Genomic DNA, 15,854 nt, shown 5'->3' with positions numbered 1-15,854 from the left:
TGCTTTCAAGCAACTGCTATTAGCAAACACAATCAATGGAACTAAAACGAAATGGATTGAGTGCTTCTGAGGCAACAGCAGTGTCTGGCTGCCTGTTGCTTGATTCCCACAGGATTCCAACCACTCTCCTGCAAGCAGACCTCTTCAAGGGGAAGGGAAACCAAATATATTCCAACTTATGGAGCAGCAGCAAATTCCTTTCCATGCTTTTGGTTGCACGTCACCAAATATATTGACTGTCTCTCCTCCCTCCCTTTCTCTCAGATTAATATATTCCAACAAATTGATACATCAGAAACTCCAGCTCTAAGTGCTCTTCCATACCAATCCGATATTGCTTGTAATTTCTACCAAAGAGGGACAAATATCATGGAAATCACATTTGCTTGTTCTTTAAGAACTACTGATAGAGAAGGCTTTTTTATTACAGATCCATCAATCTGACCTCCCTTCACGTAGGGTTGTTATTATACAACTGTTAGCTGATTTCTTCCCATTAAAATCACGCTTTCCTCCCATTAAAAATGTCTAGAACTTCTATACTTGCATCAGGAACCTTCATATCAGCGGAAACGCTGATAAAGTGTTCGGAGATCCCTGCAGTGGATGCAGGTCCATGGAGACACTGGAGGGTCCAAGCAGTAAGAGTGTACCCACTGAGATTGGCAGATGCGGCAGCAAAGAAGAAGATCTTCTGGTTCACGGTTGTGGCATTCAGAACAAACAGGATCCATGGGCATCTGAATCAACAAGAGAATGGTAGATTAAATATAAGAAATCTGTATCAAGGTAAAATGAACTGAAAATTTATCTGCTGATATATCAATTTCAGAATGAAGTGCATCACAGTGTACTGTGTAGGCTTGGAAGAACAGTGCGATGAAAATGATCACTCAATGTTGTGGATTGTCATGCAGAAAGAAGAAAAGTGAAAAACAAAGCTTACTGAGGATCTGGCACTGTCATTTCCATTGTTGGAGACCATAATAATGTCTGTGTTCGAAGATTCAGATGGGATGGTTTGAGAATATATCTTCTGATCAGTAGAGGTGTCCATCTTTCTCATGCTTGTAAAACTGGACTTGCATAGAGGGCATGACGAAATCTTGCCTCTTGAAGCCTAAAACACAATAATTATGAGACCGAAAACACACCATCCACATAGAAACCAAAATAAAGACATACTACCAAACAATGCATATTAACCATATATCATGGCACATTTTATTTCTCATTATAACAAATTTATCAGTTAGTCCTAGAAAAGTATGCACTAGCAGCATTAATTGAAAGAAAGTGATCCATGTTTTGTCTTTATTGGTGCAAACATGGAGGATTGCGAGGAATTATTCATTTTGGATGAGCCCCACACGATTTTGCCCTTCGGATGGGCCCAAAAGATGACGTTGAAAGTAGAGGTGACTTTGTCCTCTATATTTGTCAAAAGTATAAAAAAAAGTTAGCAAAGAAACTGCTTTAATAAATATTATTTCTTTAGACATCCAAACACATCCAAAAGGACCACAACCAGAAAAAGGTTGATTGCTAGGTGTAGCAAATCAAGGGTTACTTGTGGTTGTAGAAACACGATATATGCAATTATTATGATAAATGTGCAAGAAAATTTTAAATGCTTAGAAAAGTTTACAACTACATACCAAACAGTCAACCCATCCTTGAATGCAGGAGTAGCAGAAGCGATGCCCACAAGGTAAAACAGCCCTTGTCGTGCTAAACTCTGTCCAGCATATAACACACGATAATTCTGCTTGTTTGTAGGCACCTGCTTCATAAAGATTTTCACCTTCTTTATGGTGTTCATTATCATTCCTTGCATTTTCTGAAGAACCAAGCATTTTACCTATACATTCAAAGTTCTCATTATCTGAAAATATTCCATTGTCAGATAGAATATTGTCATTCCTAAGCTCTTCTACACCATCCTGTTCAAGCCCTTCTATTCCACTTCCCTCATGATCAGAAAGCATAAAGTCCGTAGTTTTTCCTTGAGATGACGATCCAAGCCTCCTTCTCGAAGTATTTTCACAGGTTGAATCAAGATCAATGATTTCAACCTGACTGCTAAATTTCTTTACAGAAGTTCCTTGCTTCTGGCCCAAACTCACATAATTCAAAAGATTACAGTATGCTTTCTTCTTAAGGCGATTACTTCTTCGAGTTGGTTTACAAGTAACATCTTGAGGAGCATCAAACAGGTTTCTCTTCTTGCTTGATGAGCACACTTTTGGGAATGTACTAGACTCCCTACACTGCATGTAATCGGATAAACATGGTTATGCCAAGAAAAAATAGAATTGTTGTAATTCATGACAATTGACATAACCAAATTTTGTTTAAATAGAAAGAAGTTGAAACTAACAAGGAAACAAAAAAACTAAGAGAAATAAGTGCACACAACTACAACTTAGTTTAGGGAATGTAAATGCAAACATAAGCTACTAAAAGGATCATAGAGCACTAGCTAAGTCAAGTTTATCCATATTTAGGACATTTCTGATAATGCACCTATTAATGACAAGCTGTAGAAGCATATTCTGAACTTTTGTAAAATTCTTATCAGCCACTAGCAATGGCTCATATTTAAAGATGTTGAGAAATTGTTACAATATTTGATTGGAAGATATTGTAGCAATTGTTGCCCTTTCAGACAACAGTTGGAACAGCTTTATGTATTCATTCCAGAAGCAAGGGGTTGTGTCCATGCCTAATAACTGGGAGCGCTGTACACATGTATTTTAGAGTAAACCACTCTCTTATCATTTGTGGCAGGCAGCAAATTGCCAACATAAGGTATAGGTTGTTTGACTACTTATACTGTCCACCAAATTTATTTTGAGTGTGTATACAATGCATCATTTATTTTTTTTAAACAAAAGTTCTGTGTATCCTCTTATTTGATTATGTAGATATCACATAATCTTATCAGTAAAGGAATTTCTTCGAAATTCTTTGAGTTCTACAGTATCTTTAAAAAAGTGAATTAGAATTCTGGAGTAAAGCAAAATACAAAGAAACTACAAATGTATTTCATGTGATGACAACTCAACAACAGAGGTACATCATAAACGCATAGAACACTACTTGGACAAAGATTGAGTTACTAGGACCATGCAAATGCACAAGTTCACAACTTACTTTGTGTAATAATTGTGAGTCAGACCAATCCAGATAACTTGCATCAATTTCTACTATGTTTCTGCAATTCAATGCACTGAAATTATCAGATAACATGCATCGTTCTGCGGATATGATGGTTTTTCCTTTTCCAGAAGTATCCAAAGCGGCAGGCATTTCCCAAGTTATGGGTCCAGTTTCTTGTCCACTGCAAAGAACCAAGTGACAGAAAAATAAGTATACAATTGATGTTAAATGCCTGAGACATATTGTAGATATACGGAGTGAAAAAGAATGTCCAAAGTGAAAACCATTCAAATCCAATTAAATCTACAGATAAGTGAAAAAAGATTAATTATTCATATCATTCTAAAAAATCCATTGAAGAAACAATTCAAAGAGATTTAGAACTTAAAAAAAAGAAACAGGGTACAAAATATTTTTCAGTTATATGATATCAATCCCGATGCTTGCTCCATGTTCAGGCTACCCTACATCACATATAGTGTTGGAATGGTAGAAACATTGATAATGGATATGTGTCATATATTTTGTCCATGCAGAATATCAGGCACAAGTATAGGCATGTAACGAACATTGGAATTGACAAGAATTGAATGCCATAATCAATGAAGCATACAGAAAATATTATTGTGCCAATCCTCGATCAACACCCAACTAAGGCAATCCTTAGTTGATCGTCTAATACAGAACATGAACCATGTTACACAATTGATAATTTCATAAATTAAAACCTCATTACGTAAAGTTGTATGTTGTCGAACTCCAAAGACAACATAGGGAATATTTCTTGTCTCCAAGTCTCATTTAGCACAGGGAGAACGTACGATTTTATATGGAAGCCCGTAAACTATTTGTCACAATTTCTCATCATCCTGACTTAAAAATCAATTTATAATTCACTAGAGATCTATACTATTTCATACTTTGCAAGTCAATTGTCTACACTGGATTATCAAGAACAAAGAATAGTGGGATACTCCACAGAATGCAACTCAAGGTTCTATTAAGTACATCTTACGGATAATATGGTCGGCGATGGCCCTACATAGTGGAAATTAGTACACACCAGATTAATCCACATATCATGGCAAAGCAAAAAGATAAACAAAAGGCACCTCTGTGCGGCATAGGGATCTTCAGGAAGCCGCTTCCTTTCCTTTAAGCAATCCTCAAACCAACGGTGACTAATTATATGTGCTCCAGTTCTTCTCGCCATGTCATACTTCTTACCTTCGAACTGCCAACACACCTACATTCATATCGAAGTACTGTCCACATATCATTCTCCAATCAAACAATTTGCAACCACCAGCACGATTAACAAAAGAATCCACAAAGAAACAGGTGGAGATACACACCAGATGTGTAGTTGATTTCGTCATAGCTCCGGTGTAACTAGCTCCAGTTTGGGCTATAAGCTTGATGAGCTTAAACCGCTCCGTTCCGTGGTATCCACTGACTGTGGCGACAACCGATTCCATACCTTGAATCGGCCGAATCCCATTACCTGAAAACAAAGAAACCCTTGCAACGATCATAAAATAAGGGAAAAAACATCAAAAATCGAACGAGATCAGATCGCAGATGAAAAACTGGAAATGTTGCCAAAAGGGTTTCTCATCGGATCTCTCAACAAAGGAATGGAGAAGACATAGAGGACCTTGGAATCGACCGGAAAAATCGTCTTCTCGGGGTCCGCCGGATTCCATGGCGCTCTCTTTCGGCCTCGACGACGAGGGAAGGGTTTCAATTTTGGGCGTTTGAAATATTGGTGCGGGCGCTTCTGCTGCTCCGCGGCACATAATACCGCCCCTTCCCCAAGCGCGGCAATGGAAATCTTATAACGCGGTTCGAAATAACGTTCCGTCATATGCTCGTAACAGAATCCCACCCGTTACGTCAGATTCTCGTAACAGGAAAGGATCCTTGAAGCCCATCAACTGATGCTGGGCCAATATGGGCCGTTGAGTTTGTTGGAGTGAATTGGGCCCAATAGCCTCAGCCGATGATTTGATCTCAACCGTCCAATATATAGATCAGTATCGAGAAAGGAAAAAAAATATAGATCTTTATCAATCTGTATTTAACTTTTTATTTTTATTTTTATGATATCGTATAATACAAGTCAGCATGTACCGATGCATCTATCCGTCGTAAAAACCTGTATCAGATCATTTATATTTTTCTTGGATACTCTACACGAGAATCTATATATTGCGGAGAAACATCAATTTTCCCATGCAACAAAAATAAAAATTGCTTATTCTTTTTGCAGATCAACATCCAATCTTGAAACATAAGATGACATAAATTTAAGGAGCAACCCAGAAAAACCAAATCAACACACATTTTGAAAATTGTTGACTGTTGAATAAAATACAGAATTCAGAATGCATCAACTCTGCTGGTTGACCAAAATATGAATGCCTACCAAAATAATAATAATGTCTATGTGCGGGTGACCCCATCTGTTCTTGATATAAAACATACAGATGCCCTCCAGTAGTAAGGAGATATCTCCAATGACAACTACTCACCAAATGGGGGAAGAATCATGCTGGAGATCTGTTTTCATCTTGTGAATCTTACATGTCAATCAACCTAAAAAGAGAGAACAGGATTTCTCTAAAATTTGTACACCAATTTGAATACTAGTAGCTGGCACCGTAAAAGCAAAAGAGAAATGAAGATCTTCCCATGACTCTGATGTTCATATATCGGCATGGTCAGAAAATATCAGCAGTCAATCTTCGTGTCCCTCTTCACCTTCAGAATCTATAATGAAAAGAAAAATTCAAGAAACATCATACAGCGGCAGTGATGGGGTTGTATAATGCAGTTAAATAAATTTGAGTTCTATTAAAGATGGTAGGTAATCAGTATGCCGAACAACAGAAATTTTGTAATTGCAGTACCAAAATCTTTAAGCCTAACATCTATCTTGGATAGACCACTAGAAGTTTCACATTGCAGTAGAAACATGTTGGCCATCCATATGCAGAAGTTGGACAATACTTACCAGATCGAACATCGTCCCCAACATGGCCTCTAGACTGGATTTGTTTTACAAGCATCCGATAGATCAATACCCACCAATAGATGTGAAGAACAAGCAGCGAGAATAGAAGGGTGTTGAACACATAATAATATATAGGTCCTTCAAATTTGTGCTTTGCCTTGTCCAAAGTCAAGAGGACTTCGTAACTGCCAGATAGAAGGTAAAAGAATCACCAAGTTATATTTTAGTATTCCAACTCAAGTGAACAACCCTACAAAAACAGAACTGATGCATTAAACTTAGTCTTGTGCTTAATTTCTTTTTGCTCATTACGGTTCCAGAATTCTGCAATCTGCTAGTAAGCATGCAAAAGCAATTTATAAGCTATTGGCTTTAATTTGTTCATAGATTTATAACACAAAGACTGTAAAACTATTTACCTTATTCAGCAAAATTAACATGATTGAAATATAAAAGTGAATATAGAACTGTGATGCAAAAACATGGCTCTGCCAGAAAATACATGCTTCACCTTCACAAATGTTTGAGAGATGTATTGGAAGTTGGAAAACCATGCAATTTCACTTAGATGATATGACTACTGATCCTACTCTCAAAAGGAAGAGAAAGGGGGATAATAGTAACCTAAAGGACCTTCCAAATATATTAATCATCTAAAATTGCATGTTGTCTATTTCTTGTCAACCTGCATCCCCAAATCTCTGTGGTATGACCAAAGTACAACTTTATGACATGTTCATTTAAAGTTCAATTCCACATGAAAGAACCATTATAAGCAAAATAGCAAATGCTACAATCCATGGATGATATATTTCAATACTGTGGTGTTTGGAAGTCCAACTGGATCAACAGTGAATTTAGATTAAATTTATAAATTACCATTAGTCATACACCAGATATGAAACTTCAGCCTTTTAAAACCTTCTTTCATCACTGTTTTCAAGATCTTCAAAGTGAACACTCAGCTTTTATAAAGAAATTTAGCAGAGGATCCAAAAGAAACCCCCCAAAAAAGTCAAATTTGTTTCAACATGAAGTTCTGGATTCATGACATCTAAAATCACTTTGCAAATAGAAGCACTTCCCAAACTTCCTATTAGAAGATTCTAGAAATGCTTCTAATTTCTTCCAGGATGGAAAAACAAAGAATATACATTTCTATCATCAATGTTTATTGTGATGAAAAAGAGAAATGCTCAACAATATGGCAACTCATGGTCTCTATAGACAAGGTTTTCAAATATCAGCAGACAGCAGCATAGAGGATTTCAGTATATTGCTGGAATGGTATGATTGGCATGCCTCTGTGCAGGCCAAAACATGTCAAAAGAATTGGCCTGACACAGTAAAGAGAGCCCATGCCTGCAAGCATGGCATGAAACTGAGGACAACCTCCTGTGCCAACTGAAACTTCAATCCTATTCGTCAATGATACCTTGCAAAACAATGTATAAGCCTGAACAATTTCAGCTACATGTAATTCTCTACTATGTATGGATGGGACACTCAAATCTTTAATATTTCAGTCATGTGCTTAAACAAAAGTTCAGCAAGCTAAGATGTAGCATGAATTAAATGATTACAAGAACCATCATAATCTTAGTTTTCCTCTAACAAAGGTCGGACTCCTGATATAAAACAAGTGAAACAAATACACGATTGACAACTAGGGTAACCAACATAGATGTTCTATAATGTAATTACAAAGTCATAATGCAACAATATTCAGAATAATTGATAATAATAATAAGCCAACCAAAGACTTGAATTCAGCATAAGATACTTACCTCGTACTTCGGAGTATCCAGAATGGGTAGTATGTAAGACGAAGTAAGACCCATGATGCAACAAACAGAAGAAATGAAGCATTAGCAAGCCATTCAGAACCGCTATACTTAGACATCTTCCCTACTTCCAGAAACACATCACTTGCATCATGTATGGCTAAAACAATTGAACCAACACGAGCGAACCTGTTTAAAAAGAAAAACAAAAGATAGACGAAACATGAAGTTAGATACCTCAGTTGTCAAATGGATTCGCTACAGGAAAATTATCATCCAAACATGTGTCCCAATGGGTTTTTTTTTTAATGGAGAATTACTAAAAATCTACACAGAGTAGCTGATTGAATTGCCAATTTCAGAGGTTTAACAGACTTTGTAATTCAAAGTACAAACTCAGGAGTTCCTAGAGATTTTGATGGCATTTTGAACTCTGACTGCTTGAGAGCTTCTTGTAATCTTGCTGTTTTCTTTTCCAAAAAGAATCGTAACTTTTTTTCTAACCCTGATACAACCTCTAGATTTTGTGATAAATTCTAAACTATGACAAGCTTAGCAAGATGGAATTATTTAAGGGCTGTAATCAGTGAGTAGAAAATTTACCTTAGCAACTGCAGATTAACCTCATTCAACTAGGGAACAACCCAACAACATTTGCATGGACCTAATAGAAGACTGGAATAAGTAAATGACAAGCTCTGATATCGGGAGCAAGATCATCTCAATGGCACAAGTAAGCCAATGAACCAACCAAATGCAGCTCCCAATCAATGAATAAATATAAAGAAGAGGTAACATTTTAGGGTTTAATAGTCACACCTAGGAGAAACCATTCTATAGAATAGTAGTTTACTTTATGATGTGATTTGTGGCTTTGATTCATTTATTTATAAAACTCAACCTCATATAAGAGTTGGTACAGAAAATACCATGCCTCCACTATTTTTGATGCTCTGAAAGAAAAAAAAACTAGCTCATACTGTTGGGCTTTCAAGTTTGGAACAAAAACTGTCATCAGTGGAATTTAAGAATTGAAAATAATAGTCACAGAAAAATCCAGTATAGACACAACATAAATGCAAATTAAACAAAAAATATGGATTTTTCCAAAATCATCTAGCACCCTCTAAGTGCTGCACCATCTTAATTCTAGGATGCTATCAACTTTCTCCACTTAACAAAACTTGAATCTAATCAGCAAGAGTAATTTTTTTACTAAAATTTTGGGGAAATCTCACCTGATATAGCAAGTTATTAGAGTTCACATGGTAGTACGAATATAGGATCAACCATATCATCGGAACAATTACTATGGTTGAATTAAATGAAACAAATTGTGTTCAGCCTATCATGGCCAAACATTCCTAGCTTTACTCTGCTTTAATTCCATCTATTTTCTAAATTTCTTCTTTAATTGGTATTTCATAACTCGATAGTTATATTGTCGAGCTGATTGATGTACATATAAATGATTGACTGAACTCTTTTATTCTTATTTTCTTAATTTTGTTAGTCTAATAACTTGATAGTGTATCAAGCTATGATTATGACTGGCATTTTGACATTCTTTGCCATAATCCTGTTGGCATAACTTTCTTTGGTATTTGGAATGGGTCCACTATCACTTTCCTTTTACTTCTTACCAATATTTTGTCAATGACTGCATTCAGTCACAAGTACTTTGACCATTCAGGCCGCCAGCATTACCCTATGGCTTATATAATGCTTGCTTGCGAGAACTGGTTGTTGATAACTTGATGCAACAATCATGAAGTAATTATAATACTGCTCAGATTCTTTATCTTATATATGTAGTGTCTGGTTGCCCGCCAAGGCTAATGTCTGATAATTATAATGCTGCTCAGATTCTTTATCTTCTATATGTAATGTCTGGTTGCCCGCCAACCATACATGAATTAATGCATTAAGAGCTGAGCTCATGCTAGCATGTGCTAGTTTACAAGCCAGATCTCAACATATTTTATGCATGCCAGTGCACACAGGTGCATGTCACACCCCAGCAATTATATCATGCACCAGCATGAATCCGTATGCACTAACAGTCGAACATATATGAAATTCACATTAAAGGGATAAGATGGATGAAGCGAACTAGCGAGCAGGAATTATAATATAAATGCAAATATCCTTCGTATAATATAAATGCATTCATGCACTTTAAAGTTTATCTTTTAGTTACATTTGTTATGGTATATATTCTAGTTAGGTGAACTCCTATAATGGCAAACCCATGCACACACGAGGAAGGAGTACAAGTCTATTGAGGAAGCTTGCCACTAGAGGTATGGTACATATCAAGGGACGTCTGTAGCAAGTTTCTTGAAGCATATGATGTCCCAAATTCTTGTTGTGTATGCTACCTCAGAGGTGGATATTGAGGAAGCTTGCCACTAGAGGTATGGTACATATCCAGGGACATCTGCAGCAAGTTTGTTGAAGCATATGATGTCCCAAATACTCGTTGTGTATGCAACCTCAGAGATATCCCAAGCTACTTCAGAGTGGACATGTCAAGTATGAAATGCTATGTCACACAAAGTAAATAATGTTAAGAACATTGCCGCACTAAGAACATATGGATATCATCAAGATAACAAGTTCATATAAGTATGGTTCTGCATGCATGAAGGCATGTAAACTATAAGAAAAACAAGGGCACACAGGTAAATACATGCATAAGTGAAAACGTGTATGATGCTCAATACTGCTAATATCAAATTATAAATGCTTATGTTCTTTTAGCATCTGAGTTTTTAATTCTATGATTATCAATGCTTATTTATAATTATTTAATGATTGACCTAATCATTCCTACTTTGAGTTGCTTACCCTTACTATTTCATATACTCATTGACCACCAGCCCAGAAGTGATGACTGAAGTAGGTCATATTATTCCAGTTGGTTGAGGTTGAGACTCCAGTTGACGATAAGGTTGAGGATGCACATTGAGACACTTACTCAATAGATTTGATATCATTATGGGTGATGTATTAGATGAAATAATTTATTCTTCTTGGACTATACTATAGTGATGGACCTCATGCCACACTTATATTGTCATGTGATGATAGATGGCTTTCACTATGTTTTAGATACTGATATTATCTTGATCATAGATTTTAATTACTTTACAGGTACTTGATAATAATGTTTAAGCTTCTACACTGACCATATATATATATATATATATATATTTGGTCATCATTAGTGCGACCTCATAAGCTCACGAGAAATTGTCCTCTTTAGGCGCACCTGCACGATTTTATTCTTTTGGGGCTCGTGAGCCCCAAAAGACGCCTCTGAGGGTAAGAGTGACCCGGCGGACTTATGAGCTCTTGGTTACCCTACTCAACCAATGTGGGACTAAATGTCCTTATTAGTGCTCCCTTCCGTAGGGGAGCCAAGGGACTAGGGCCCTCCTTTTAGCGTCAATCTGATAAGTCAAAATTTAGTTAGTCCGCCATTGGTGTGACCCTGTAGGCGCACGAGGAATTGTCCGCTTTGGGCGATGGGCGTATCCGCACGATTTTGCCCTTTTGGAGCTCATGAGCTCCACAAGGCACCTCTCTTAGGGGAGCCAAGGACCCAAGGCCCTCCTTCTACACCCATTACCCAAAGCGGACAATTTCTCATGCGCCTACATGGTCGCACCAATGGCGGACCGACCAAATGTTGACTTATCAAATTAGTACTAGAAGGAGGGCCCTAGGCCCTTAGCTCCCCTACGGGAGGGAGCACTGATAAAGACATTTAGTTCCACATTGGTTGAGAAATAAGGGAACCAAGGGCTCATAAACCCGCTAGGTTACTCTTACCCTCAAAGAGTACCAATGACAGTGCGGGTACGCCCATTGCCCAACCGTGCGGGTACGCCCATTGCCCAAAGCAAACAATTCCTCGCGTGCCAACGGGGTCGTACCAATGACAACCAAATGTTGATTTATCAGAATAACGTTAGAAGGAGGGCCATGAGCCCTTGGCTCCCCTACGGGAGGGAACACTGATAAGGACATTTAGTCCCACATTGGTTGAGGAGTAGGGCTCATAAGTTCGTCGGGTTATCCTTACCCTCAGGGACGCCTTTTAGGACTCACGAGCCTCGAAAAGATAAAACCGTGCGGGCACGTCCAAAGCGGACAATTCCTCGCGAGCCTACGGGATCACACCAATGACAACCAAATGTTGACTTATCATATATATATATATATATATATATATATATATATATATATATATATATATATATATATATATATATATATATATATATATATATATATATCTGCAGCTATCTATCATACATGTATCATAATAGGGTGTGATCATATGATTTAGTTCTATAAGATTTGTGATCATGTCCAACTGCGAGTTTTGGTGGAGATTTTGGATCATATCCTTTATCTTGGGTGTGACCAGAGGACTATTGGATAAAACATATTTATTCATCTGAGGCAAATTAAAAGTAAAGCAAAGTTTACAAGAAAGTACATGCTGACCAGCATGAACTGCCAGCTAGTGACAAATTTGTCTATGGTAGGTTTCTGTTAGCATGATGGTTGGCATAAAACTATCCAGCAGAAAGACTAACCTGAATATGTAAGACAGCGCAATGAGAATCGCAGTTGCTACATGATGAGACATTGACACTCCAAAGTCGGACCGTCTCGTTTCCCAGAATATAAGGGCAAATATAGAATATGTGTAGAAACCAGCAACATACATGTAAACAGCCTTAAGTTTCAACCTGGATGAAAGAAATACTCAATACTGATATTTGTATCCAATTAGGATGCCATTAAAAAGCCGGTTAATAGGAGAAGACTGCATCAAAAAATATTAAATCTTACTTTATTTTCTGATCAGGCCACACTTGATCTCCTGGTCCTACCCAAAAATACCTAGTACTCGTGAACCATGGTTCATTGTATGTGACAGACAGAGCCAGCAGCTCTCCTGAAAGAAAATAAACACATTTCCATGCTGATTCCTTAAATTTGTTGATCTTTCTTCTCCTTTCATTTTCAGCACCGAAATCTTTAGGCACCGTTTGAGGTATAAGTCGCATAGCCAATTTCTATAGAGATCCAAGAAAGGCATTAGATTTAAATATGTATCAGATTCCTTGGTACAAAATATTGCTGATGGAAATTGAACTCCATAATGATAACAGGGGTTGCCTTATATTGATACGGACATACGGATCAGATACAGATGCATGTCAAACAAGCCAAGGATGAATACAGAGGTAAGTAAAAGAACAACAGTTTTGATAATAAACGGTACTCATATTTTCTTGTGATCAGATGTGAAATATCACAAGTTATTCAAAGGCCTCAGAAACAAGAAAAAAAATCATCATGTGCTGTAATAATACAAGTAGATATCTAGAATATAACGTAAGTTTGATGAATGCTAACCCATAGATGGTAATCACCTACCAATCCATATAGATTCTCTACTAAGATCATGTTCTTGAATATGATCTACAAGATAGTCATACCACTTAATCCATAATTGAAATGGCAGTGTGAAACATGGTACCACAGAAAGGATATCAAGGAGTGCAGCACGAATTACACTTTAAATTCCATGGTATTTTAGTAACTGTACTCAAAGGAACTATAGTGTTCACCAAACAATGGACACAAATTACTAGGTTGAATTTAGTTCCACAAATTCTGTTCAGTTCTTTTTTGACAAATTGATTTCAGCAAAGTAGACTAATATTTGTTTCAGTAGACCATCTGCCTCTGACATAATCCTGAAGACCCAACCATCATCTAAATATGATCTACATTACTTAATGCCATCAGAACCATGAAATCTCAAGGAATAACATCTTTTATATTCAGTAACAACAAAAGAAGAACATTTACTTGAACCTCCAAAAATTTTACCCAACACTGAGATATAAAGGACTTCTAACAAAACCAAGCAGAAACTTAACTTTTTCATGTTGCATCAGACTTATCTTTTTTCAGTTACCACAGATCCATTGTTGTAGGAAAGGACAAAATAACCTGCTCTAGGAACTTTTTTATAAAAATATATATCATTTTTCCCTAAGCAGTAAACTGTTAAACTAGAGTTGACAAAACTTAACTATACTAATTATTCTCTAACATATGACCAAACAGGGATTGATCTTAACCACAACGATGCTTCCATAATAAGGCATTTAATTCAATATAGCACAAAACCTCAAATGGATTGTAGCAGAGTCATGCCAATGCAAGGTTTGGGGAGGGAACTCAAAACTGCTCATCGCTGAAATATATTTATTGCCATTCGAGTCTAGATTGCAACAATCAGGACAGTGGAATCTCTTTGGATGCATTGGTCGATCTGGTTGGACTATCGCTTGTCATAACCCATACTTTCCAGCACAATTTTATCCTAGATTCAACAAAACAGCTTTCTGGAGATAAATATTTTGCTCATTCTTCCTTTTATTCATTTATTTAATTATTTGTGTACACAGGCTATGTCTGTAGCAGCTTAGACATTAGCAATGATGCCAACCGATTAAAGGTAAATTTAATAAATTAGCATCCAACTTCACTGGGATCCCAATACCCAAAGTATAACTTCATTCATGATGGATCAAAAACCCACAAAAGAAAGTATTTTGTCATTAATAAGATCAAGAGCATATATAAAGCCCACATTTTGTTTTCTTTTCATTACATGAAACTACCTCAAGAGGCATAGCCAAAAAGGATCCCAGATGTGAGAATCTTGGTCTTACACAAACACATATTGGAACTCTTCTTTCTCACACCACAACATTGCCGAAGATAGGTTTCTTTTCGGCGGAGCAAGAAGATCCAATACTAGGAACCGAGCTATTCGCCCAGACGAAAGCTCTCTAATCAAGCTAATCACAGCAAGATCGGATCTTTGGGATAAATTGCATCCAAAAGTTATAAAAACCAAAACTTTTTTGCCAACTCAGGACAGCTCAACACAAACAAGAGACGCAATCCACCAAATCACGTACCTCGAAGACGAACCTATCCAGGAAGAATCTGATTGTGGGGAAGAACAGAGCGAAGAAGGGCAGCGCCAGGAAGTCCTCGTACGCGGGGTACGACTCCTGCTCCCAACTCATCGATCGGAAGGCTTCTATTACGTCCATGTCTCCCCAGATTAGGGAGCCCGCGAGATCCAAAGAGAGGCGATTCCAGAAGCCAATCGCCGGGTCGAATCGAAACAAACAAAAGCAAGCAAACGCTCGAATAATAGTTATAGGCGATGTCAAATTTGGGAGGAGGCGCATTTAAGTGGGCAGCACCTGCGAACGCAAGTGCTTTCGGGTGGCTGCGGTCTCGCAAATCGAACGGTTGAATCATGCGAGGGCGGCAAACCTTCGCATCAACCTGCGACCGCAACAGCCTGGATTCGCTTCAATTTAGTGCCGCAGACATCGAATACTAATCCAGTATGCTTGATTGATGTAAATGAACGGTGAAGATTGTGTGTGGATAAACTAACTCGATTTCGATCAAAAAAATAAAGAAAAATAACAGAAAAAAAAAAAGAGAAATGTGGATATCAGCTGGAAATTTTCAGAGCTTGATTGATCCCAAAAATGACTCAGAGCAGCGTCAAAGTCTTCATTGGCCAAAAGAAACATGGCATGAAAGGAGACTCAATTTGCTAAGGTAGAAAGAGAACACAGAGAAAAGCCTACAACTTTGGAAATTATATGAAATATAATTTCTTTCCCTCTCATGGCAGATATCTTCAAAGGATCAACTCTACAGCTTCAGATTCTATAGTTCAAGATCAAGTGAGTGAGTGAGAGAGAGAGAAAGTTTCAGGTGCTAATATTTAGTTCTCAGCTGAAACTAATCAACAGAAAGTAATG

The 15,854-nt window shown here is 37.3% G+C and overlaps 2 protein-coding genes across 2 annotated transcripts; both read right to left on the bottom strand.

The window, feature by feature from the left end:
* Positions 1-429: 429 nt before the first annotated feature.
* On the bottom strand, positions 430-4,914 carry LOC135611870 (uncharacterized). Its single transcript, XM_065107517.1, has 7 exons — positions 4,820-4,914; positions 4,518-4,666; positions 4,275-4,408; positions 3,157-3,343; positions 1,659-2,270; positions 947-1,120; positions 430-740 (listed from the first exon to the last, which is right to left on the bottom strand). Exons 1-7 carry the CDS (start codon positions 4,866-4,868, stop codon positions 564-566), a joined length of 1,482 nt encoding a protein of 493 aa, XP_064963589.1. The 5' UTR covers positions 4,869-4,914; the 3' UTR covers positions 430-563.
* Positions 4,915-5,486: 572 nt separating this feature from the next.
* On the bottom strand, positions 5,487-15,225 carry LOC103985378 (ASC1-like protein 1). Its single transcript, XM_009403051.3, has 6 exons — positions 14,985-15,225; positions 12,832-13,058; positions 12,573-12,728; positions 7,966-8,151; positions 6,179-6,363; positions 5,487-5,934 (listed from the first exon to the last, which is right to left on the bottom strand). The coding sequence occupies exons 1-6, from the start codon at positions 15,120-15,122 to the stop codon at positions 5,903-5,905; spliced, it is 924 nt and encodes a 307-aa protein (XP_009401326.2). The 5' UTR covers positions 15,123-15,225; the 3' UTR covers positions 5,487-5,902.
* Between the last annotated feature and the right edge of the window lie 629 nt (positions 15,226-15,854).

The sequence above is a fragment of the Musa acuminata genome, chromosome BXJ2-5 (genome assembly GCF_036884655.1).
Source record: "Musa acuminata AAA Group cultivar baxijiao chromosome BXJ2-5, Cavendish_Baxijiao_AAA, whole genome shotgun sequence".
NCBI classification, from domain to species: domain Eukaryota; kingdom Viridiplantae; phylum Streptophyta; class Magnoliopsida; order Zingiberales; family Musaceae; genus Musa; species Musa acuminata.
Note: the sequence above shows the minus strand (reverse complement) of the source record. Positions and strands in the feature narration are given on the sequence as shown.

Excerpts from the sequence above, each read along its gene's own strand:
- LOC103985378 (XM_009403051.3), bottom strand. The coding sequence starts at position 15,122 with ATGGACGTAATAGAAGCCTTCCGATCGATGAGTTGGGAGCAGGAGTCG. Across the intron at positions 8,152-12,572 it reads GCGCTGTCTTACATATTCAG|GTTCGCTCGTGTTGGTTCAA; the intron begins GTTAGTCTTTCT and ends CTTTTTAAACAG. Across the intron at positions 6,364-7,965 it reads TGGATACTCCGAAGTACGAG|TTACGAAGTCCTCTTGACTT; the intron begins GTAAGTATCTTA and ends TCTATCTGGCAG.
- LOC135611870 (XM_065107517.1), bottom strand. The coding sequence starts at position 4,868 with ATGGAATCCGGCGGACCCCGAGAAGACGATTTTTCCGGTCGATTCCAA. Across the intron at positions 3,344-4,274 it reads GATCCCTATGCCGCACAGAG|TGGACAAGAAACTGGACCCA; the intron begins GTGCCTTTTGTT and ends GGTTCTTTGCAG. Across the intron at positions 2,271-3,156 it reads ACTCACAATTATTACACAAA|TGTAGGGAGTCTAGTACATT; the intron begins GTAAGTTGTGAA and ends GATTACATGCAG.